Source organism: Marmota monax, unplaced genomic scaffold (assembly GCF_021218885.2).
Source record: "Marmota monax isolate L192 unplaced genomic scaffold, Marmota_monax_Labrador192_F-V1.1 WCK01_AAM20220418_F8-fsc00009, whole genome shotgun sequence".
Taxonomy (NCBI): Eukaryota; Metazoa; Chordata; class Mammalia; order Rodentia; family Sciuridae; genus Marmota; species Marmota monax.
The window spans coordinates 26,100,289-26,123,465 of record NW_026694710.1 but is presented as its reverse complement, the minus strand read 5'-3'; the positions used below and the strand labels follow the sequence as shown (position 1 = coordinate 26,123,465).

Here is a 23,177-nt window from a genome sequence, read left to right as displayed (position 1 = left end):
GCTGCCCTGCCCACCCTGTGCCCGCTCGCCCAGACCTTGGGGAGCTGCAGGCTGGAGCGGGGACACCTGACCTCGGCCGGCAGCCCCGGAGCCTGAGCCAGGACGAGCGTCTCTTCACAGGTGGCTTGGGGCAGGCCTTGGTCACAGGGAGGATGGCCGCTGACAGGACAGGCCCCCTCCCCCCGTGGGAGCCTGGAGTGTGGACGCCCGGCCCTCCCGTCTCCCACGCGACCTCGGATCCAGTTCTGAAGCGGACGCAGGCCGGGGACCCTGTGGGAGGATCCCGCGGGGGGCTCTCCTGCCCGTGGGCCAGTAGGTGAGCTGAGGTCTCGGGGACGGCCTCGTCTCGATGTCCAGCTCTGTTGTGGGGCTGCGGCCGGCCTCCCTGCGCTCCTGCAGGAGCTGGGCTTTCTCCCCGCGCCTGGCCTTGCGCCTGAGACGGGGACTCTCTGGGGTCACCTCTGAACGCTGCCCACTTGTGAGTGTTTCTTTCCCTCTGTCCTGCTGTGACCGGGCGTGGGGGGACCCTGAGCCCTCTGTCAGCGGCTGCTTCTGTGTCCTCTGCCAACCTGGCGGGACCCCAGCAGGCCCAGGGGCTGTGCCGCTGCCCATTGGGCACAGACGGGGGCCTTCTGCCTTTGTGTCCTTTTGGGGTCTCCCTTGGTTTGTTCACAGCCTGTGACTCACACAGAGAGCCCACCAGGGGTCCCATCCACTGTCCCCAGAGGGGCAGAGGTCTAAGTCTCTGCAGCCAGGCGGGGACCCTGGGTAAGGCAGGGCCAGCCCGGCCTCATTGGCCCGCGTCCAGGCCGTGGCGGGAATGGGTGCGTCCGCAGCTCCTCCTGGTGCTGATGACCCACCCAGTGGGCCTCCAGCCGGCCGCTGCCCTGGAGGGGGCTGTCCAGTGTGAGTGGCTTTGGACGGCCTTCTCCAGCCACCTGGCAGGGGGGATGTGCTGGACGGCCGGGGCAGCGGCTGGGAGGGCAGGGGAGGCCCTGCTGGCCTCGGGCTGAGTTCTGGGGACGGGCGGGGCACTGGGACTGTCTCTCCCCGGCAGACCTCCCCCCGGCCCCAGGGAGGGCTCCTCACTCTGCGGCCAGTGCTTACCGCCCCCTGATGTCCCCATGGCCCTGATGCCTGGCCACATGGCCCCGCCCTGGAGTCCCTCCTTTCAGAAAGGAGATCCAGCCCAGGCTGCGGATCACGAGCCCCGGAGGCCATCAGGGTCAGGGGACGTGTCACCTGGGCTGCGACTCCTCCCGGCTCAGGTCCTTCCAAGGCGGAGCTCAGCGCTGTGCAGATGGGGCCCCCTGTCCTTGTGGGCAGTTGAAGGGGACTGCTGGGCTCCTGGGGGAACCCCCAGCTGACTTCCCCATCACCTGCTCCACAGGCACGAGGTCAGGCCCTGGACGCCCGAGGACGTGCCAGTGGACAGCCACTAGAAGAAAAAAGCTGAGGTCCCCGATGGTGCAGGCCAGAGCCCAAGGGCACCCCAAGCCCCAGCAGGGACACCTGGACACTCTGCATTTGCAGGACAGGGACCCCAGGGCCCACGTGAAGCCCCCTGAGGACTGGGAAGTCCCTCCAGGTGCCCTTTCCCCCCTGCCCTGGGGAGAGCCGGCTGCCTTGCTGGGCAGCACCACCTTCCTAACACCTGTCCCTGGTCAGGGCCGCCAGCCACTGCGGTGGACGTGGATAACAGCAGACATGCTGGGGGCTCCCACCCTCCCTGAGCCTCAGAGTTCCCATCCGGAGCAGGAGCCCAGCCTGGACGTGTGCCTGGTGGGCTGCCGGGGAGCCGGCCACGCGGGACGGAGCTGGGCTCTGTGGCCCTGGCAGACGGCTGCTCTTCTCTGTCCAGAGGACAATCCCAGGGAGCCCTAGAAGGAGTGGGGTCTCATCCCCAGCCCTGGGGCCCTGGTCTGCAGCGGCCCACGGAGCAGTCAGTGGGCGGTGAGCGCACGGGAGGCACGGGGTCTGCACAGGCAGCCTGGGCTGCAGAGGCCCTGGCACAGGCCCCTGGGTGGCCTCACGCCCACTCTGCTGGAAGGGGGCATGTGCTGCCTGGGCCTGGCCTCGAAGGGCAGAGCAGGGCTGAAGTCCAGCGGGCCTCGGCCCAAGCCAGCTGAGCCCCCCCACTCAGCCACAGAGGAGGCCGCGAGCTGCACTCGGGCTCAGCTCTCACTATTCACTCTTTCTCCCTTCTTCCTGGGACCTCAGGAAGGGTTTCCCTTTGGTACTGATGAAGAGACAGAAGGTCTGAGAGGCTAAGCAAGTTGACCAGAATTACTCAGCCTCTGGTCTAGTGTTCCGTGGAGGCTGGAGTCGTCCTGCGGTCATCGCAGGCAGCTGTGGTCAGGCTCTCTGCACCCCACATGTTGCCTTCGTCTCCTGGCAACTGGGCTGAGGCCCAGAGGTACCAGCTCTCTGAGGCCCTGTGCTCCCAGGCAGGTGGTAGAGGACACCTGGGCCTATGGACCCAGCCCATGTGGAGGGGTGGACGATGTCCAGGGGCGGTGACTTCAGAGACCTGGTCCTCAGGGTGGCTGCGACAGCACTTCTGGCCCAAGTGGCACAGGTTGCCCGTCCCCTCCTCCTGGTCCCACAGAACAGGGCAGCAGGAGGCCCCCTGCCTCCCCAGCCAAGGCCCCCCCGAGGGGGTCTCTGAGCGCTCTCTGCTGCCCCCTGGTGGGCGAGGCTGGGAGCCCCGTGGGCGGAGCAGAGATAGGCCTCCCAGCTGGACTCCTCCTGGGCTGGCGGAGACCAGGCAGCAGCCCCCCCAGTTCCACCCCAGGCTCTGCCTACGGCCCCTCCCTCTCCAGGCCCGTTTCCGTCCTCAGAGGCTGGGGAGGCAGTGAGGCTCTTTTAGAGGCTCTGGGCACAGGGAGGGCTGGCTGACCTCACAATGGCCCAGTCTGCTCCAAACCCCACCTCACTTGAAATCATGTTTGCAAGAGGGGTTCAGGCAGTACAGTGGGGAGGGGGAGGCCCTCCCTGGACCCTGCGCCTCTGAGCCTCGGTTTCCCTGCCTGGAGGTTGGTGAAGACACCACCTGGGCCCCTTCCCAGGGGCCTGGATGCCCATGGCACCCAGAGTTCCTGGGGACAGGGCTGAGGCTGGTGGCCAGAAGGGAGGGGTGGGGAGCCTTTTACCAGCTGCCCACTTCTTGCAGGGCTGAGGAGGCTGGGGTTGCCTGGCCATGCTCAGCCCAGCAAGGTCCTGGGCCATAGGACTCATGGACAGCACTTAGGCCTCTCTCCCCTAGTCTGTAACCCCTGAGAAGTGAGAAGGTCCGGGAGCCACCAGCAAGGCCTAAAGGCAGGCTGGTAGGGTGGTGTGGTAGTTACTGCCCTGGGCTCAGGGGCTCAGCCCCTACCTGCTGTGTGACAGTGGGTAACACACTCAACCTCTCTGTGCCTACGTTTCTTTAACTGGGGTAATAACAGTCCGAACTCCTCACATACTGGGCATTTTGAGGACAGAGCAGGTCCAGACGCTGGGAGGGAGGACAGGGCTGACACAGGATCCTGCCTGGCTCCCGCCACCTCTTCATCATTTGACAGGTCGGGAGGCAGAGGCTGGGGAGGAGACTCACAGGCCACACCAAGAGAGGCCAGCAGGTCACTGGAAAGATTTATTGCTATTTCCCTGCGTCCAGCCTGCCAGGAGCCTCCAGAGCCAGGAAGGCAGAGGCCCTTCCACAGGGCCAATCCCTCGGTGTCAGGGCAGGTGGCCGGGGGCCAGCCAGGGGGCCCTGCTGCAGAAGCTCTGGGGCACCAGGTTGGTCCTGCGGGCGTTGAGCTCGGAGGCGAAGGTCCTGGCCTTCTGGTAGAAGAAGAGGGACATCTCGCGGTCCATGAGGAAGTGGTGATAGATGGTGGCCAGGCGCGAGTAGATCTTCAGCTGGGCCTTCTTGTGGCCCAGGTCCACGGCTGCCGCCAACGCGAGCTGGTAGTAGCCCGCTGCGTCGAAGGGGTCCTGAGGCGGGGAGGCCGTGTGAGCAGGCGGCTTCCCACTCGGAGCCCAGCCCCAGGTCCCCGCCCCAGGCCCGCGGCTCCTCCACCCTCTGGCCTGCCCACAGCCCACCCCCGCGGCACCCAGAGGCTCCGTGTCTGCTGGGCACAGGGCCACGGCTGGCCACGGCTGGCCACGGCCGAGCCTGCAGATGGGGGCTCTGAGCTCTGCCCCGCGGGAGGCCCAACTCCTGTGTCCTCGTGACCGGACGTGCTTCCTGGAAGCTCCCCCAGGAGGACCAGCAGCTCCCGTGGCGGGGTCAAGCGCACCCAGTGTGACCCAGAGCCTGGCCTGGAGCAGCGTTTGGCAGACCCCAGGTCCCCCGGTGCCTGGTGTCGGAGGACGGCTGCTCTGCGAGCGCCTCTCCCCCCGCCCTGTCCCCCACTGGCCGCCCCCTCGGGCCCTCCCTCAGAGGCCCTGGCTGTCCACACGCCTGCCCCTCCCTCCCAGGCTGGGCTGGGTCCCCTGGGCTGCAGGGTCTGTCCCTGCTGTGGCGGCCCCCAGGCCATGTGCTGCGGGAGACAGGCAAGTGACCCAGGCCCCTGCGGCCCGTGCTGCCACGGCACCAGCATTCCCAGGGGCCAGGCCAGGCCACCTCCCAGATGTCCTCTTCCCCAGGCCCTCCTGGGTGCACCCCTGACACCCACCCACCTCCAGCCTCCTGCCCCTCACCCAGCACCTGTGAGGACCCCGCCCGCCCACCGCTGGCCATCTCCACCTCTGCCCCCGAGGTTTTCCCCCCCCACTGCCCCAGAGGCCTCCTAAGACCTGGGCTGGCCTGTCCCTCTCCTCCTTGGCTCTCACTGTGGCTCCCCAGGACCAGGGACAAGACACACAGCACACAACCCTTTCTCCTCTCTGTCCCCTGCTGCCCCCTGGCGGACCTGAGGACAAAACCAAAGATGGTGCGGCAGTGAGTAGGTGCTCCCTGCTGCCTGGGGCTCCCAGGCAGGGAACCTGGAGGAAGGTACAGGGAGGCCCCCAACTCTGCCTGGGCTGGGGCGGGAGGGCTTCCTGGAAGAGGAGGCGTCCCAACTGAACAGGAAGGAGCCAGCCATTGTGCGAGCCCGTGTGTGTACCCATGTGCGAGCCTGTGTGTGAGCCCGTGTGCATGCCTGTGTGTGTGCCCATGTATGTCCCTGTGTGCGAGCCCGTGTCCTGTGTGTGAGCCCGTGGGTTTGCCTGTGTGCGTGACCATGTGCGAGCCCGTGTGCATGCCCGTGTGTGTCCCCGTGTGTGAGCCCGTGTGCGTGCCCGTGTGCAAGCCTGTGTGTGTGCCCATGTATGTCCCTGTGTGCGAGCCCGTGTCCTGTGTGTGAGCCCGTGGGTTTGCCTGTGTGCGTGACCATGTGCGAGCCCGTGTGCATGCCCGTGTGTGTCCCCGTGTGTGAGCCCGTGTGCGTGCCCGTGTGCAAGCCTGTGTGTGTGCCCATGTATGTCCCTGTGTGCGAGCCCGTGTCCTGTGTGTGAGCCCGTGGGTGTGCCTGTGTGCGTGACCATGTGCGAGCCCGTGTGCATGCCCGTGTGTGTCCCCGTGTGTGAGCCCGTGTGCGTGCCCGTGTGCAAGCCTGTGTGTGTGCCCATGTATGCCCCTGTGTGCGAGCCCGTGTCCTGTGTGTGAGCCCGTGGGTGTGCCTGTGTGCGTGACCATGTGCGAGCCTGTGGGTGTGCCCGTGGGGCAGCTCAGGATTCGCCCGGGCCCTCCGTCCTCGCTGAGCCTGGCCCCTCTGGCTGTGAGGAGCCTGGGGTAGACGGGGCTAGGGACAGCTGCCAAGGGCACCCTCTCTCTCCACTTCCTGCTGTCCCCTTCCCAGGGGCACCACAGGCCAAGTGCTGCACACTGGAGGGACCAGCTGCCCTGAGCCCCTGGACACAGGGCTCCCCGAGGGAGTGGGAGGCTGGCCGTGAGGTCGAGGTGAGGCTGTGGTGACAGCTGGGCAAGAGGCGCAGGAAGGAAACAGAGGGACTTCTCTGTCCTTGACCCCACCACGCCCGGCCCAACCTTGGCCTCTGGATGCCCTTTCCTTCCTCCCATGGGCGGGGCAGGTGGTGGGTGTACCCAGGAGGAGATAAAGGCCCCTTCCCAGAGACCCTGGCCCCAGAATCACAGGTGGGCAGGTGAGTGTCCCTCGGGGCTGCCAGATGCAGCCCCTGAGTTCGTGGGGACCTGGCCACAGCAGGAGGCTGCAGGGACCACGTCTGGCCACCAGGTGCCGCCAGCGCACAGCAGGGCCCACAGGAGCGCAGTCAGGGGTGGGCGTGCCGGTGGGCGGGCATTCAGGGTGGGTGGGCAGGCGCCCCAGCTCCCCAGCTCCCTGATTCCTGTCAGGGCCCCGAGAGCTCAGCCCAGGAACTGGGGCTCCCTCGCCCGCGCAGGAGGAGACCCTCGCACAGCGCAGGAGGAGACCCTGCGCTGTGGTGTGAAGCGTGGGCCTGGGCTGCGCAGGGTGCCTGCTTTGGGCTGGGAGACCTGCAGGGAGCTCCTGAGGGCAGGGGACAGATGGAAAGATGCCCCGCTCAGGGCCTGGAAGGGCAGCCTGGCTGCGGGGGTCTCTGCACCCCTCCCTAAGCCTGTTGCCTCTCTGGGAAGCGCAGCCTGGGTGCCTTGAAGGTCACCTTCCCCCAGAGCCCTGGGAGGGATCCTGAGAGGCGGCTGGCACCTGGGGCAGGCCTGGAGCGGGGGCCAGGGTGGGCCGGATCTTGCAGTGCGGGTCTCCGGGGATCCGGGTCCCCCAGCAGTCCACCCCCTCTGCCCTTTCTTGCTAACTCCTACTTGACCATCAAGACTGGCCTGGCGTCACCTCCTCTAGGAGACCCCTGACTACACCCCCTACTGAGTGTCCTGTACCCCATGAGTTCCTGGCTGACCTGGCCACCCTAGGGGCTGGACAGCATCTGCCTTTCTAGAAGCTCCTCGCAGCCAGGCCTGGGGCTCCAGGGAGACCACTCGGCGCTGCTGGAGGGCTGGACCCCAGGCCCCACGCCCCCCCACGGAGCACCGGCCCCCACCTTCAGGTCGTGGAAGATGATGTCGCCGAGCGCCAGGTACACCTTCACGTAGTACAGCGTCTCCTCCTCGAACTCCAGCGGCGAGCTGCAGAGCGACAGGGCCTTGAGGTAGAAGTGCTCGGCCAGCTCGCCGTGGCCCAGCCGGTGGTGCAGGGCGGCCAGCCGGTGGTAGGCCACTCGCTCGTTCAGCCGGTCACCTGGGGACAGGCGTAGGGGTGGGTGTGAGGACACGGCCCTGCGGGGTGGGCAGGACACAGGGCAATCTGGAGCAAGGGCAGACCCTGCCTCTCAGCACTGGGCAGCTCCAGCTGGTCGCTTCCCCCAGGCCTGGCTTTTCCTCTCTGTAAAGTGGGTGGACAACGCCTGCTTCCCCTGGACCTCAGGAGTGGGCCAAGGGGTGGATTTGGACACCCTGCTCCAGGCCCGCACAGAGCTCCCTGGATTGTAACCAGGAACCCCTGATGGCCCTGCGATCCTGTGCTCCTGGGCACTAGGGCTCAGGCCACCTGCAGACCTGCTGCGGTCTCTTCCTGAGTGTGTCACCAGCAGAGCCTCCTGCCTTGGGGATTCTCTGTCCAGTGGAGCCCCAGGCCTTCCCCTGCAAACAGGCAGGCCAGCCTGGGTGGTCCCCAGCGTCCTTCCCCTTCGGGGCCAGCGCTTGGAGCCTGTGGGCAGTGCACGACGCTCTGCTGTGGGCTCCCTGCGTCTGCAGGGAGACGGAAGGCCTGGCTCAGCACGGTCAGGTGCTGGGCAGAGGGACACCTAGAGTTAAGGGAGGGGCTTCTGGGAAGGGGACAGGGATTTCCCCAGCCAGAGAACAGTAGTGGCTGACCAGGGCAGGGGAGGACCAAGGCCGTGGAGGCCCAGAGCCAGGAGTGCCCCAGGGGCCCATTGGCCTGCACCCAGTTGGCAGGAAAAAGGCAGAGGAGCCCAGAAGGCTTTGCCCTTTGCGGGACACTGGCTGGTGGACAGGGGCTCACCCAGGGTGATGCTGAGAGCCAGGGCCTCGTGGGCGAACTCCAGGCCCTCCTGTGGGGCCTCCAGCGCAGCCAGCAGGGCCACCAGCTTGTTGCACAGCCGCAGCTCCGCCTCCCGGTTCCCCACGGTGACCGCCAGGGGCAGCGCCCGGTCCTGTCACAGGGGGAGGTGGCTCAGGCCTCTGCAGCGCCCAGGTGCAAAGTGCCCCTCAGCCCACGGGGCCGGAGCTTCCCACGCCCCCTCCCGCTCTAGGGTATTCCCACAGCCGAGTCCTGGGAGGAGGACGGGTCGGGGTCCCGACAGCTACACTGGGCGCTGGGGTCATCCGGACTCGCCCCCTCCCAGTCTTGGACCAGCTCCTCCCGCCCCCAGCCACCAGGGCCTGAGGGGGAGGCTCCTGCACCCTCCACTTGAAACACACACTGATGTGGACGGGGCCCAGCTGCACCCCAGGAGCCTTGGGGACGGGAAGGGAGGAGGCCAGGTCTCATGTGCATGTCCCTTGACACCTCCCCTTGCCTCCCAGCCTGTTTCCTCATCTGTAAGATGCAGACAAAACCTTCCCACCCAGGGTTGCTTCAGACCATTGGGTGCCAGCGAGAGACCAAGGCTGGGCCTCTGCCCTGCCCTGGTGGGCGTGCCGAGGTCATTCCAGGAAGCCAAGCAGGTGCCCAGGGCAGCCCGGCCTCCAGGAGGACGCCTGACCCAGCCACACCTACGCCTGGCCCATCAGTGGTCCCTGCCTGAGGCCACGCACAGACTGGTGGCGCTGCTCACCCGATAGAAGGACACAGCCTTCTCCCGCTCCCAGCTGCCATTGAAGAAGATGTCTCCGGCCGCCTCGAACAGCTCCAGCCCCAGGTTGGGGTCCCCCGTGTACAGGGCCGCATTCTGCGCCACCTGCAAGATGGAGCTCTGGAGGCCACACCCGACAGGCACCCAGGGTGCTCAGCCCAGCAGCCTCCCCACCCGCCCAGACGCAGCCTGCTTCCACTCGCTGTGCTCTTGGGACCCAGGGGCCACAGCCCTGAGGCCCTGAGAGCCGAGAGGGGCCTGCCCAGCCACAGCCCCAGAGCCCTGGCCGGTGCAGCCGTTGGCAGTGGGCAGGACAGAGCCCAGCGGGCCTCCAGTCCCACCCACCCTACCCCACGTCACCTGGGCTCCCGCCACTTGCTGCCCCTCTGTCTCCACTTCTTCTCCAGGTCCTTAGCCCCCCTGACCTGACCACGTCCACCTTCTTTCTCACCAGCTCCACGGGAAGGGGGACTGAGGTCGCAGCTGTGCCCACCACTTGGTGCACAGTAGGTGCTCAGTGAACATCCCGAGTGGAGCCTCTCCCTGGAGTCCAGCCACACCCTACTGCCTGTAGCCCCAGAACGTGCCAGGTCCCCTGGAACCTCTGGGCCTCTGGACCACGGGTCCTGCTGCCTGGAGCACCCTCCACCAGGCAGCTCTCGCCCCCTTGCCCACAGCTAGCTGGAGCCCCCTCCCGGTGCCCAAAGCAGGACTGGTTCTCCTCTCAGTCAGAGCTCCTCGTCCTGAGTCCTCAGGCCTGGCTCAGGGAAGGAGCACAGTGGTGCTCAAAACAAAAGCCTCAGGGCCCCCCACCGTGTCCTATGGTGTTGGGGAAGCCCCCAGAAACAGCTTGCAGACAATGTCGTTTCAGAGGAAATGTGCCTTGGGCTGCTAAAGCAAGATCTTCTGGGCTTCAACTGAGGGAGCACATCGATTGTACAGGGACTAAGCACTTCCTGGGCACCAACACAGAGGGGCCATCATGCTGCCCCCAGGGAGCTCAGATCGTTGTTGGAGATGCTGGGCACTGGGGGAGACTATCAGGGAGCCAGGAGGACAGAGAGGGAGGGACAGGGGCCCTGGCATACAGCAGGTGCTCAACATTGGCTCTGGAATGGATGGACAATGGTGGGTGGGTGGGTAGATGGTGGACGAGTGAGTGGATGGATGAGTGGATGGATGGGTGGGTGAGTGGGTGGTGGGTGAGTGGGTAGGTGGATGGGTGGGAGATGGGTAGGTAGGTGGGAGATGGGTGGATGGATAAGCAGGTGGGTGAGTGGATTGGTGGATAGATGGTGGATGAGTGAGTGGGTGGATGGATGGGTAGGTGGGTGGGTGGATGGTAAGCAGGTAGGTGGGTGGATAGGCAGGTGGGTGGGTGGATGGATGGTGGGTGAGTGAGTGGATGGATGGGTGGATGGACAGGCAGGTGGGTGAGTGGATTGGTGGATAGATGGTGGTGAGAGTGTGGGTGGGTGGATAGGCAGGTGGATGGATGGATGGGTTCATGGGTGAGAGGATGGGCGGGAGGGCGGGAGCTGGGGTTCGAGTGGACGTGTGGCTGGTGAGCGCGGCAGGCTGCCCGTCTGCACCGCCCACCTGGATGTACAGATCCACCAGCTCGTTCTGCCGCAGGATGTAGTAGATCTTCCCTGCCTGCAGCCAGGCATAGGCCTCCTTCTCCTTCTTCTGCAGGTCGATGAATATCCCTAGGCTCCGCTTGGTGTAGTCCAGAGCGGATTTGTAGGCCCTGGAGTCAGACGCAGATGTCAGGCAAGAGCCCTGGGACCCGCCTGGGCTCCTCCACGGTGGGTCTGCAGGTGGGTGGACCTTGCCGTGTGCAGCGCCCTCCCCTCCCAGGCTGCTGGGAGATGGTCTTCAGGTACAGAAAAGGCAAATTGTTCAGAGGGAAGCGGCATTGGGGCAGACACCCTGCAGGAGCAGCCTGCTTCCTGTGGCTTCCCGGTTTCTCTCCCATCTCTTCCCGTCTCTGCCCACGCAGCTTTGTCTCTGGACACACCAGGAACCCTCAGCACAGGGCAGAAATTCAAAGACGGCCTAGACGGGTGGTTCTCACACTTGCGCCTGCCCCAGAGCGCAGAGGGCTGTTCACAGGCAGATCGCTGGGCCCTGCTCCAGGCTCTGCCTCCAGCGGGAGCCAAGGCTGAGCCCTTCCAGCGGCCTCCAGGGCTCTGCCTGCCCAGGTCCATGCTTGGAGAGCAGCACTCTAGAGCACTGGCCCATTTCTTCTGCTGTGAACTCAACGCCTGGACAGGAACCCGTCCCCCTAGTCCTCGTGAACATCTGGCTTCTGCCCAGCTATCAGCGAGTCCTACGTGACAGGTGGTGTTCACCACAGTGACCCCACAGGGCCTGTGGGCTGCTCAGTGTAAGCCACACAGGGAGGTGTCCCAAGATGCTGTCCCAGGGAAGCAGGTGGAACAGTCGGCTCTGCTTCTCTGGGTGCAAAGCCTTGGGAACACATGGCCACTGTCATGTCTGGGGGACAAGGGAGGCCCGGCCACCCTGTGACTGAAGACTCAGGGCAGGCAAAGTTCAGCTCACAAAAGCCACCATGGCAGGAAGGGTGACTTAGCGATGGCTGCCCTGCATCTGTGGGGCAAGGCTTGTCTGGGGCTGAGAGCAGATGGGAGGGTGCCCAAGCTGGGACTCGCAAGTCATGAGTAATGGACAGAGTGACCCCAGGCCCATCAGCTGATGCCAGGAGCCCCACAGTCACCAAAGGGAGGTTGCCCAGGAATGGGGCATGGTCTCCATGCTGCCCCCACCCCACACTGGGGTGCGACCCTTACCGCTCAGTGCCCAGTGACAGGTACAGATGACTGATGGCCTCTAGGAGCTGTCCCTCCAACACCTTGTCGGCTACCCTGCGGGCCAGTGTGAGCTGGAACTCATGGTAGATGACGCTCTGTGCCTCATTGGGCATGACACTGCTATAGAAGTGGCACAGCTGCTGGACGGCTTGCAGTTGGCCTGAGAAGAACGAAAGGAAGATGTCACCCTTGTGACTCCACAGTGCTATATGCAGGGGTCAAAAGCCCCTTGCTGAGTGTCCGCCTCTTCCACACCTCTATAAGCAGGTCCTTCAGATGGGAAAACTGAGCCAGGATAGTCCAAGTGGCCATCTCAGGGGCATAGCATGGACAGCCCAGGAGCAGCAGGCTGTGGAGGCTCCAGAGACAGCCCTGGCCATCTTGATGACCCTCAGAGCCAGAGTTCCGTCCCATCAGGCCTCCTGTTTCTGCCTCACCAAGCTCCTAGCCAGAGCAGGGGCTGCCTCCATCCCGACCTGATGGCCAGGTGGCACCATCACCTCCTCTTACAGATGGATACACAGAGTCCAGAGTGTTTGCCTGGAGCACATGGAATGGGACTCCGCTGTGCCCCGGCATCACAAGGCCTGCACTCTGTCCAGGAGCAGGCTCCAAACCACAGGCCTGCGGGCCTCTCCTCAAACCAGGGGCTGGGAGTTATGGAGAGCTTCCAACTGTCAAAAGTAATCCAGAGGAAAACAAGGAAGTGGAAATTACCCACACCATAAACCAGCTAGACCTCATAGGTACTTACAAAACACTCCACCCAACACTAGCAGAGTTCAGTTTCAGTGTCATAGAACATCCTCCAAGATGGTCCACATGCCAGGCCACAAAGCGAGCCTTAGTAAGTGTAAAAGGGTTGAAGTTTTGAGAAATATGTTCTTCAGTTACTTTGAAATGTAGTTAGAAATCAGTAACAGAAGGAAGTTTGGAAATTCCAAAATATGTGAAAATTAAAATACACATTCCTAAATAACAAGTGGGTCAAAGAAGAGCTCACAAGGAAAACTAAAACCACTCTGATATGAACAGAAACAGAAGCACAATATACCAGGACTCAGGGGGTGCAGCTAAAGCAAGAGTGTAGAGGGAAATTCATAGCCCTGAATGCCTTTGTTAAGAAAAATTTCAAAGGCCAAACCTAAACTTCCTCTGCAAGAAACTAGAAAAAGAAGAGTTAAATAATTCTAAAACAAGCAAAGAGGAAGAACATAACGAAGAATAGAGTGGAAATAACAAAATAATATAGAAGACAAAACAACTAACCCCAAATCTGGTGTTTTTTGCTTTTGTTTGTTTGGGTTTTTGCCTACTAGGGATTGCGCTCAGGAGCACTCGACCTGAGCCATGTCCCCAGCCCTGCTTTGAGGCAGTGTCTTGCTAAGTTGCCCATACTAGTCTTGAACTTGTGATCCTCCTGCCTCAGCCTCCTGAGTAGCTGGGATCACAGGTGTGTGCCACCAATGTCCACTCAAAAGTTGATTCTTCCAAAAGATTAACAAAATTAACAAATCTTCCACCAGACTGACAAAGAAAAACGAAGAAGATGGAAATTACTAAAATCAGAGTTGAAGAGGGGATGTGGCGGCCAACCTCCTGCCAACCTCCTAGAGAGGAAGGCTGTAAGGAGCGCTGTGCCAGCAAGTCAGATGACCGTGGGAGGTGGCTGGCTCCAGGAAGGGCCCCTCCAACACCCACTTGGCTCAAACATGGCCGAGTATGCACCTGGCAGCCCTGGGAGCCACCCCTGCCCGCCTTCTTGGACGTTTGGTCTGGCCCAGCGTGGGAACCCGCGGTTTCTGCACTCAGCATTCTCCGGGTGGGACAAGCCCCCCCGGCCTCGGACTCACACCCAGGCGCTCTGAACAAAGATGGAAAGTTTTCTTTCCCGGACGCCGGTTTGCAGAAGCACGCCGGGGAGGCATGGAGGAGGGACGCGGGTGGCACTTGTGGTCACCACTTACTCTCCAGGTGGCCCGTCTCCACAGCGACCAGAAAGGCCCACTGGTAGTAACACTTGCCCTGCTGGGCGAGGGCCCGGCGGGTGCACAGGTGGCCCGTCCACAGGAGCACCTGGGTGAAGTCCTGACCACACTCCCCGACGGGCAGCTGTGAGAAGAGTCTGATGGCCTCCAGGAGGTAGTGCTGGGCCAGCCCGATGGCACTGACCTGCAGACACAGCGCCCCGAAGTTGGCCAGGACCACTGCCTGGTTCCGCAGCTGGCCCAGGCCCCGAGCCAGGCGCAGGGCGCGGTAGTAGCCCTCAGCCGCCTGCCGGGTCCTGCCCGTCCTCTTCAGGGCAATGGCCGCCATGTTGACAATCACACCCTCCTGGTCCTCGCTGGCCACATCTGCATCCAGGATGGACTGCAGGATGTCCAGGGCCACCAGGCTCTGCCTGTGGAGCAGGTACAACCAGGCCAGCACCACCAGGCGGTCCACCACGGGGCGCGCACCGGCCGTGGCGTCGGCCTCCACTGCCCGCATCATGAAGGCGATGGCCTGCCTGTGCTGCTCATGGTGGCTGTGCAGCTGGGCCAGGCTGGCATAGAGCAGGCCGCGAAGGGCCCGCCCCGTGCCTGTGGCTGTGGAGGCCAGCGCCTGCCTGAGGTAGTGGGCGGCCTGGGCAGGGAGGCTGTGAGCCGCCGTCCTCTGGCCATGCAGCCGGGGGGCGTTCCAGAGGACCAGGTCCACGCTCCTCAGGGAGCTGGCCAGCGAGCCTGGGGTCCGCAGCGAGGCCACCCTGATGCAGCTCAGAGCCAGGTGGGGCAGGCACTTCCTGCTGTAGGTGTCGGCCAGGAGCAGGTAGCAGCTCAGAGGCCAGGCGGCGGGCAGGGCGCCCAGGCCCCTGTGCAGCAGCAGCAGCCTCTCCAGGTAGGGCAGGGCCTCCTCCGGCTGCTTGAGGTGGGTGTGGTGCCTGGCCAGCAGGAAGCAGGCCCGGGCCTCGGCCTGCGGGCTCCCACCGCTGATGGCCCTCCGCAGCGCGTACCGCAGGAGCTCCGCCTCTGCCTCGGTGCTGCAGATGTGGCTGGGCGTGCCCAGGAGCAGGGCTGCAGCTTTGGGCACCACCTGGGCACACTTCTCCCTGGATTTCTGCTTCAGGTAGATGGTGGCCAGGTTTGCATACACGGCCACCACCAGGAAGAGGTCCTCAAAGCAGCCCCCGCGCGCCCTCAGGGCTTCCTCAAAGTACACGCGGGCCTGGGAGAGCTTGAGCTTCCGGGCACACAGCCGTCCCAGGAGGAAGCAGAGTCTGGCCAGTGCCATGCCAAGGCCAGCCTTCTTGGCCATCTCCCGGGCCCGTACCAGGAGCCCGGCCAGCTCCTCCTCATCAGCAGAGCTGCAGAACACGCTGCCCAGCCATGGCAGGCAGGCGTCATACAGGCCACGGAAGCAGGCCTGGTACCCAGGGGCATTCAGGGTCTGCAGCAGCGAGCCCAGGGCCTCTGGGTCCGTCCCACTGTCCTTGGGAAGCAGGCAGAAGGGGGGCTCCTCGGTGTCGGGGGAGCTCACACAGCCAGAAGCCTCCTGGAGACCCCTGGCCTCGGGCTCCTCCTCAGGGCAGCCTGGGAAGGTCTTGCATTGTTCTAGAACATCCTTCACTGTCCGTAGGGTCTCCTGGGGCTCGGGGTTGAGGCCGGGTAGAGGCATTTCTGCAAGTCACAAAAAGGCCCAGTGGGATTAGCGTCCAGTGTGAAGGCCACTGGCCTGCACAGTTCTCCCCTCCCCCGCCGTCCCTGGAGCAGCACCACCCAGGTGACCCTCCCCCCAGGCTGCTCCAAGGACAGCAGGGTCTGGTGGCTCCATGTTCCTTCCCCATGACCCTCTTCCCTCCATCTCCGCCCTCTTGAGAGCACCGTCATGGGAGATCCGTGCTTCAGAGCTCAGCCGTGGCTGGTGGGTCCCTTTCCCTTCAGAAAGAATTGAAGCCTCATAAGGAGTCCTGTCCACCCTCTGGGCTAGCCCCAAAGGTGTGATTTGCTCAGCCTGCTGGGCTCGCCCCATCCAGGAAGCCCCAACTGCCAGTCAGAACTGCTGATCTGCCCACTGAAGTCGTCATGCAGAACAGGCAGAACGGCCGGCCGGGTGCAGCTCCGCGGGGGAGGCAGGCCGGCTCCATCCCCAGGAACCAGCCAGCTGGAGAGGAGGGCTGGCCATCTGCCCTTCCCCGCCACAGGAAAGGGACCATCTCTGGCAAGAGGGATCGGGAATGGCTCCCAAAGCAAACTCTTTGTCAGTTGGCAAAGACTTAGAACAAGAAAAAATTAAACTCAGTTTAGGGGCAGAGGTCCTGCCAATCCGACTGCCCTGGATTATAGGAATCTGCCCCCCACAGAGCCCCCATGGCTGGCCTCCACTGCCAGCCCAGCACAGGCAGCTAAGGGGCCCACGGGGTCTTTGCTCAGGAGACAGGAGGGTCTGCAGAGGCTCCAGGTGGGAAGGAGGCAGGCCCAGCCTCCCGCAGGCCCCATCTCAGGGCCTCCCTGTCTGCACCCCAGGGCAGCCCTTGTGAGTTGGTGCTTGGTTCTCCCAGGGAATCTCCAAATGCCCCCACCCTGCCATTCAGACCCCTGGGGAGGGGTGCAGGGAGCCAGCTGAGCTGCAGAGGGGAGAAAAGAGGGTGTCCCTGAACCAAGAAGGCCCTCAGGAAGGACCTGTAGAGACCTGATTGGGGGAGCGGCTTCTTCTCCAGAGCAATGTTCCAGCTCCACCCTCCTTGTCCCCGCTCCCTGCGGGCAGTGTGACCTGGCCGCCTGGCACAGAGCAGGACAGGCCTCAGCTGCTCTGAGTCACCCAGAGGAAGCCATAGCCGAGTGGGCTGTCCTGTGGGGCCCAGTGGGGCTGACACATCAGTCAGAGGAAGTGAGGGGCCCAGCGCCTCGAGGTGCAAGGGGGGTTTCAGGCCCACCCCATAAACCTCCCACACCCGCCTGCACCCTCACGGCAGAGGACTGGCACCCCTGCTCAGTACCTGGTGCCCAGCACTGCCACCTCTGCCCTGCACTCCTGCCACGAGGCCCCACCTCTGACCACAAGACCCCAGACCCCAAGCTGTGGGCAGCACCCACCTCGCTCCTCAGGCTGCACACCCTCTGCTTCTGCCAGGCGGTCTGGGAGGGAGGAAGAGAGGTCATCAGGACTCCAGACAGTGCCCTGTGGTCCCAGGCCATGTCCAGGCAGGGACCCTCTGGCCACCAGCACCCATGAGGGAGAGGTGTGGCTCAGGAGCCAGGAGTCCACGTCCCCCAGGACCTACAGACAGGACAGAGCGTGGTGGTCTGCCCCTGCCCTCCCCTGACCACGCAGAACTCCAGCCTGCCCTCTGGACAGGGGACCGTGGCCATGGAGGGGTGCTCTGGCCCTGTAAGCTCCACTGGGGAGCAGGGTGGATGGAGCCACAGCAGCCCTAAGTCCCACAGGCTGGGGCGGAGCCACCCACTGTGGGCACGTCCCTGCTCAGACTGGGGCAGGCACCTCCTGGCCTCAGCTGCCACCTCCTAAGAAGGGGCTGACGCCCTCTGGCCGGGACCACAGCGGGCAGGAATGAAGAGAGCTGTAACCATGGGCACGTGAGGGTGCCTGGACCTGACACGGAAGGCACGTGCTCCTGGGTGCCCGGCAGGGAGGGCACATAGGTCACTGAGGTACCCCAGCCACAGCGTCTGCTCCCTGAGAAAGACAGCCCATGTCGGGGGCTGGAGCCCGGAGAGGCCAGGGTCAAGGGGCAGTCTGTTCAGGAGGACGTTCTTCTGTAGGCCTAGAAAGCTTCAACCTAATGTGGGCGGGAAGGTGTTTCGATGCCTATCATTAAGCAGGAAGAAAAATATGTGTAGAAACGTCTGTGTGCGTGTGCACATGCTACATGAGTACGTGTGGGTGTGCGGGCATGAGTGTGTTTGTGTGTGCATACATGTGAGTGTGTACACGTGTGGTTGCGTGTGCATGTGTATACCTGTGCCTCATGAGTGTGAGTGTGAGTGTGTGCGTGGGTTGTGGGCCTCTGCTGGGCTCGGGCATCAGGGCCCACCAGTGGGCGTGCACGTGTCCCTGGCTCAGCCTCGCTGCTCTTGGTGTGGACGGCTGGCTTCCTCCACTGCACTGTACCTTGGGCCTCAGGGAGACGCTTTCCCATGCAGAGGTTTGTGGGGAGGTGGGGAGTGGCACTGCTCCGTAGGTGGGCACCCTGGGTCCTGCCTGCCTCCCCAGCCGCCAGGCTGGGTAGCCCTCCACAGTGGCAGAGCTCCGGCTCCTTCTCCACAGGGGGTTGGCAAGGCTGGGCAGAGGCCGCCAGGGTGGGACCCCCCTGGAGCTTGTCCCCCTAGAGCGAAGCCAAGCTCCATGTGCCCAGCCAAGGCCAAGGGTGCCCGTGCCTTGGGTTGGGGCCTGAGACCAGTGGGGAAAGGCTTCCTCATGACCTTGGGCAACGGGGGCCTCAGCACCTCCTGCGTCCCCAGCTCGTCACGCCTCTCTCTCTGTGCCTACCCCACATGCCCAGAGGCAGTGGCCGTCTGTCGCCTGCTCACCTTTGGGCACCCAGGGCTTGGCCTTCTCTGCCCACATGAAGGCATGAGGAGTGGGCAGCTGGGGGCTGCTGGGAAAGGAGGGGGAGCAGAAACACCTGTCCCCAAGGACTCACTGGGAGACCTACAAACCCAGTGCCAATAGGGTGGGGGACGGGTGGCCTCAGCACTGGCCAGATGCCACCCGGTTCACCCAGTCCAAGCCTTTATCTCCACTGTGGGCGCAGTCACCATCCTTCCAGGAATCCACCCAGCACTCTCCCAGGTCCCCTGCGGGGACACAGTCAGCCAGGCCCCACACCTACCCAGACTGTGCACGGAGCAGACCTCAGTGCCCGCCATCCTGCTCAGCAAGCGCTGGGCGGTGTCCTCCGAAAGGTGCCCCTCGCTGCTGAAGAACACCCTCTCTCCCTCGTCCAGGAAGACCACACTCTCCAACCTGGGGAGCCATGACGCAGGTGTCAATCAAACAGGAGGCCGCGACCGGGGCTGCTCTGCAGGGCCCCAAGGACCCCACCAAAGGCCCGGCACAGCGGTTCTGCATCACCACGCTGGGACGGCTCCGCTGGCCTCTGAGGACACCAGCGAGAGAGGGCCATGTCTCCAATGGGCCAGTTTTAGGGGCAGGGTGAGGACGAGGCCCCGCTGCCTTACCCCTTACAAACCAGTGACCTGCAGGGACCTGGTGCCAACGGGAAGGCTCTTCCGCTGCAGCGCGGTTCCCTAGTCCGACCTGACAACACCTGCCGCTGTCCAGCCCCTGCTGGACTCGGCCACCTGATGCGTGACTCGTGGACACAGCCAATTGGATCTTCAGCTGAATTTGTTGTGATCGTGTCTTTTGACAGTGACATTTCACAGTCAGACCGTTTCTACTCCCTCATTTGAGACAGTCCCCACGCACGGCAGCGAAGACAGGGAGGCCAGCGCCAAACCACTGTGCCTGGGAAGGGGGCTCCCGGCAGCTTTCAAAGCCCCCTCCAATGTCCCCTGCAGCTGCTGTGCCAACCGTGCTCCTCACGCAGCCTCTGCAGGGTCCCACAGTGCTCAGGCAGGGACAGGGCTGGCGGGTGGCCACCAAGTCCAGGAGGGGGACAGGAAGGAGGCAGGAGCTGGGAGGGAGCTACAGGACTAAACGGCCTGTATGACATGGACCTCTGGATATAGCTTATTGGTCAGTCTCAGCGCATAGCCCAGAACAGGGCCACCAAAAACGTGTCTCACCTGTGGGAGTGGGAGGTGAGCCCACAGAGGGGACAGGACCGGAGTGGAGGACACTTTCCTCACACCCACATTCTCCAGGCTCTGAACTGGGTTCTAACAATGAGAGGCCAAGTCCAGGGAAGAGACCACAAGGACAGGCACGGCTGTGCCCACTGACCACTCCCCAAGGACCCTCACTGTTGCCAGGGCTGGGCAGCAGTGACACAGAATTGACCAGCATCTGTCCCTGGGAGTCCCTTGGCTGGGGTTGGGGGCTAGGGGACAGGAAGAATGTCCCTGGGAAAGACCATTACAGACAAGACTCAGAACCGTGAGAGCCAAGGAACCAGGAGCCAGCCTCCCCACAGCTGGACTCCGGGGGACTCATGGCAAGCGGTGGCCCTTGGAATGGGAGGCACCAGGGCTGTGAGGGGCCTCGAAGCCCATGGCTGACACTTGAAAGGGGTTCATGGAGGGGAGAGACTTGGGGTGCTGAGTTAAGGAGTGACCCTCCAAACTCCAAACTCTTAGAAGGTAACGATTTTGGAAATGAGGTCTTTGCAGATGTAACTGGTCAAGGTGGGACCCACTGGAGGGGGTGTAACATGACAGCAAGTGTCCTTCTTAGAGAAAACAGTCACAGACACAGGGGAGGAGGCCTTGTGGACACTGGGCGGGGCTGGAGGGACACAGCCACCAGCCAAGGGGCGCTGCTGGCAGCCGAAGCTTCTGGGGAGGCTGCCTGGGGCTGCCCGCACCTTGCTCTCTGCCCCTGGCTCCAGGCCTGATGGCCAGCCGCCTGTGGGACAAGCACCAGGAGGTGTCGGGGCGCGTCCCCTCTCAGAGGATGCCCGCCTGGCAGCATCTTGGAGAGGTGCTGGGGCAGAGGCAATGGTGACCTGAGCCCCGCAAGGGGGAAGGAGCTGTCCAGGCCAGCATCCAGGTGGTCACCTGGGAAGCTCTGTGGATGTGGTGGCAGGGTCCCCCGGGAGTGGTGGGGATCAGCCTAGAAAAGGGGGGCCTCGTCCACTCACTCAGACACCGGGCCCTGCATGCTGATGTGGCTGGTCCGCACGAAGCCCACCTGGCCTGAGGCCACGTGCCGGCCCACGCACCAGGGCAGGCTGGGCACCTGGGCACCCAGGATCTCGAGGAGGTCGCCGGCCCGGAAGGACACCTCTTCAGGCCCTGAGCCCTGGAAGTCCGCCACCGCTGAGGCCTGGCCAAGCCCTGTGGAAGGAGACCACGCGGTCAGAGCTGGGGCTGGTGGGCAGAGGCCGGGACTTCTGGCAGAAAATCTGCCTTGCCCCTGGGGGAGGTGAAGGAAGCTCAGGCCTTGCAGTGTGGGGCTGGACATCTAAGTGGACCCCAGACAGAGGCGCTCTTATCCCTAAACCAAACATGGGAAACGGCGGCCATGACTCTCGCTCAGCCGGGTCTTCAGGTTCCAGGGAGACTGTGACCTGTCCCTCCTGCCCCCAGGGCCTGTGTCCACGTAGCTGGCACAGAAGCCAAGCAAACACGAGCCGCTGGGGGCCAAGCAGAGAGCTCTGGTTCCCCTGAGCCCGGGAGCTGCAGGCAGCTTTTCACAAAGACCCAGGACAGGGCCAGGCTGCGCCTCGGGGTCCCCTTGGCACCCACAGCAGGTTCAGCCAGAGGCTGGCCGCCTCCTCCCAGGTCTTCCAGGGTGTTGAGACCTGGGACAGCTCATTGAGGTGTCTGTGAGCCACATCCCAGGCTCCTGGGGACGATGACAGGATGCCAGCCCACCTTCCCAGGGGCTGTGAAGTTTGGATCAGCCCTGGAGTTCTCTGAGCCTCAGCCTTCATCCTGCAGACAGGAGGGGACCACAGCCTTGTCCCTTGGCTTGGGGAGGGTTCAGGGCAAACACAGAAACTTCCAGAATGCTGGTGCCCATGACTCATGGGCTACCTCTCCCCCGGGAAAGAGAGGCCGGTGGAAACTCTTACCCATCAGTGAGCTGTCAGATGTCACAGGTCCACCCACGGAGTCGTCAGCGGGGTCCCAGGGGGCCCTAAGGGCCCACCTAGAGTGGAGAGAGGAGGTCTGTGCCGTGGACCTCAGACTGGGGCAGACGCCTTCTGGGCAGGTGTCCAGCCCCAGCAACCTGAGCAGATCCCTCCACCTCCTGGTCACATGTACCTGCTGGGCCGGTGGCACTACCCAGCCCAGGGACTGCATCACTGCTTTGGACCCCTGCAGACCACCTCCCATAAGCACCTGCCCCCACTGCTTCCAGGAGCAGCTCAGTGCTGTGGGGCTGCAGGAGCCTGGCCTCCGGCCCTGACCCTACTGTCCATCACCATGGGCCTGCACAAATGACCCTGTCTGGGCCTCTGCTCCTCAGACAGACAGCAAGAACACTGTAGTGGAGACTGACCGTCCTCCTTCTCCATCTAACCTCTGGAACCTGACCCTGGAGGATGGCCTACGGACGTGCTCTGTGTCACCTGCCAGGACCTCACTGGGCACAGCAAACAGGGGAGTTTCTTGGAGAAACTAGGAACTCCTCTGGTCTTCGTAGGAGACATGAGCGGCCACTGACCGCCACCCCACCATCGCTGTCAATCAGGAGGTTGAGTTTCTCTCTTTGCTTTGGCTTCTAGGAAGCTCCCAGCCTAGTCTATGAGCCATTCAGCAAGCCAGCAGGATCTTCTGGGCTACCGTCCTCACTAGCTTTACCTGCACTCCGTTTCTGTGTGTGCAAATCTCCGTTTGCCTCCTTCCTGCGGGTGCAACTGTCCTGAGCCTCCCTGGAGGGCTTCCGAGGGGGCCTGATGAGGGCTGTGTGCCGCACACTCCTGTGCCCTGAGTCCTGGGAGAGCCCACGGGCCCCCCCGAGGCGCTGCCTGTGGCCCGGAGAGGAAGCCGCAGAAGAGGTTCCCATCTTGCCTGTCCTCCCACCCCACTGGGCAGTCGACCTGCCAGGCCCAGGGACCATCTGTGAGGCCCAGCACCACCCAGAGCCACAGGGACGACAGAGAGTCCGGTACCTACTGATGGAACGGAATCAAGGGCTCCGGGGCAGCCGCTGCCGCCGCCCCAGACGTGGTGGGAATGGGGCTTGAAGAGTCCGCTTCCAGGGCCACGTCCCCCAGGGAGTGCCCCGAAGCCTTCCTGAGGACCTGGGGGCCCTTCCCCACACTCTGGCGGCCAGTCGTCAGTCTCACATGGTGGTCAGGACACAGGACAAAGAAAGGCCCTTTGAAAGGAAAAAGGTGGTCATCCAGGTGGCTGGACCGGGCAGCTGAAACTCTGCCAGCAGGACCACCCCGCCCCTACAGGACCCACAGTGAAGGCAGCCCGGGGGGCGGCCCCATCAGCTGCTTCAGCCCCAGGAACCAGTGGACTGGCTCTGGAGGCCCAAGGAGCCCAGACAGGAGGCCAGCAACCCGGGGTGGGCCCCAGCTCTGCCTCCACTGGCCTCTGAGGCCTGCTCAAATTCAGACTCTCTCTGGGCCTCAGTGTCCTCCCTGACCCACGAAGGCCAGATGGGTGGTCCCCAGCACTCCCTGCTTGGTCGGCCACTGGGAGTCCAGCCCCGGCCAGGCAGCTCAGGCTGAGAGCCGTGGGGAAGGCCGTTTTACCCTCCCTCCTCTAGAATCGGGCCTCGAAGCCCAGCAAGAATCAGGGCTGGAGGTGGGGACACCAGACAGACTCTTCTGCCACTTCCCAGACACCTCATCTCCCCGGGGGCAGCCAGGGTCTTTGCTGCCCAGGCCCGCTTACTGCCAGGGTGTGCCAGGAGGCGCCAGGGGGCGCCAGGTAGCCACCACCTGGAGCAGACCTCCTGGCTCCA

The 23,177-nt window shown here is 63.7% G+C and overlaps 1 protein-coding gene across 7 annotated transcripts in view; it reads right to left on the bottom strand.

The window, feature by feature from the left end:
- Window positions 1–3,621: 3,621 nt before the first annotated feature.
- Window positions 3,622–23,177, bottom strand: part of Sh3tc1 (SH3 domain and tetratricopeptide repeats 1) — a 45,552-nt gene continuing 25,996 nt past the window's right edge. For 6 of the 7 annotated variants that reach the window (XM_046423582.2, XM_046423581.2, XM_046423580.2 and 3 more), the window contains 12 exons: window positions 22,376–22,580; window positions 21,328–21,404; window positions 20,392–20,587; window positions 18,460–18,593; window positions 16,703–16,744; window positions 13,598–15,286; window positions 11,610–11,790; window positions 10,396–10,546; window positions 8,779–8,901; window positions 8,004–8,154; window positions 7,024–7,220; window positions 3,622–3,978 (listed from right to left, as the gene is read on the bottom strand). In XM_046423582.2, coding sequence (XP_046279538.1) covers window positions 3,721–3,978; window positions 7,024–7,220; window positions 8,004–8,154; window positions 8,779–8,901; window positions 10,396–10,546; window positions 11,610–11,790; window positions 13,598–15,286; window positions 16,703–16,744; window positions 18,460–18,593; window positions 20,392–20,587; window positions 21,328–21,404; window positions 22,376–22,580 — 3,404 coding nt within the window. In that variant the 3' untranslated portion in view covers window positions 3,622–3,720. Of the gene's footprint in view, window positions 3,979–7,023; window positions 7,221–8,003; window positions 8,155–8,778; window positions 8,902–10,395; window positions 10,547–11,609; window positions 11,791–13,597; window positions 15,287–16,702; window positions 16,745–18,459; window positions 18,594–20,391; window positions 20,588–21,327; window positions 21,405–22,375; window positions 22,581–23,177 lie in introns of those variants that run through there. The other variant, XM_046423579.2, reaches the window with a different exon arrangement.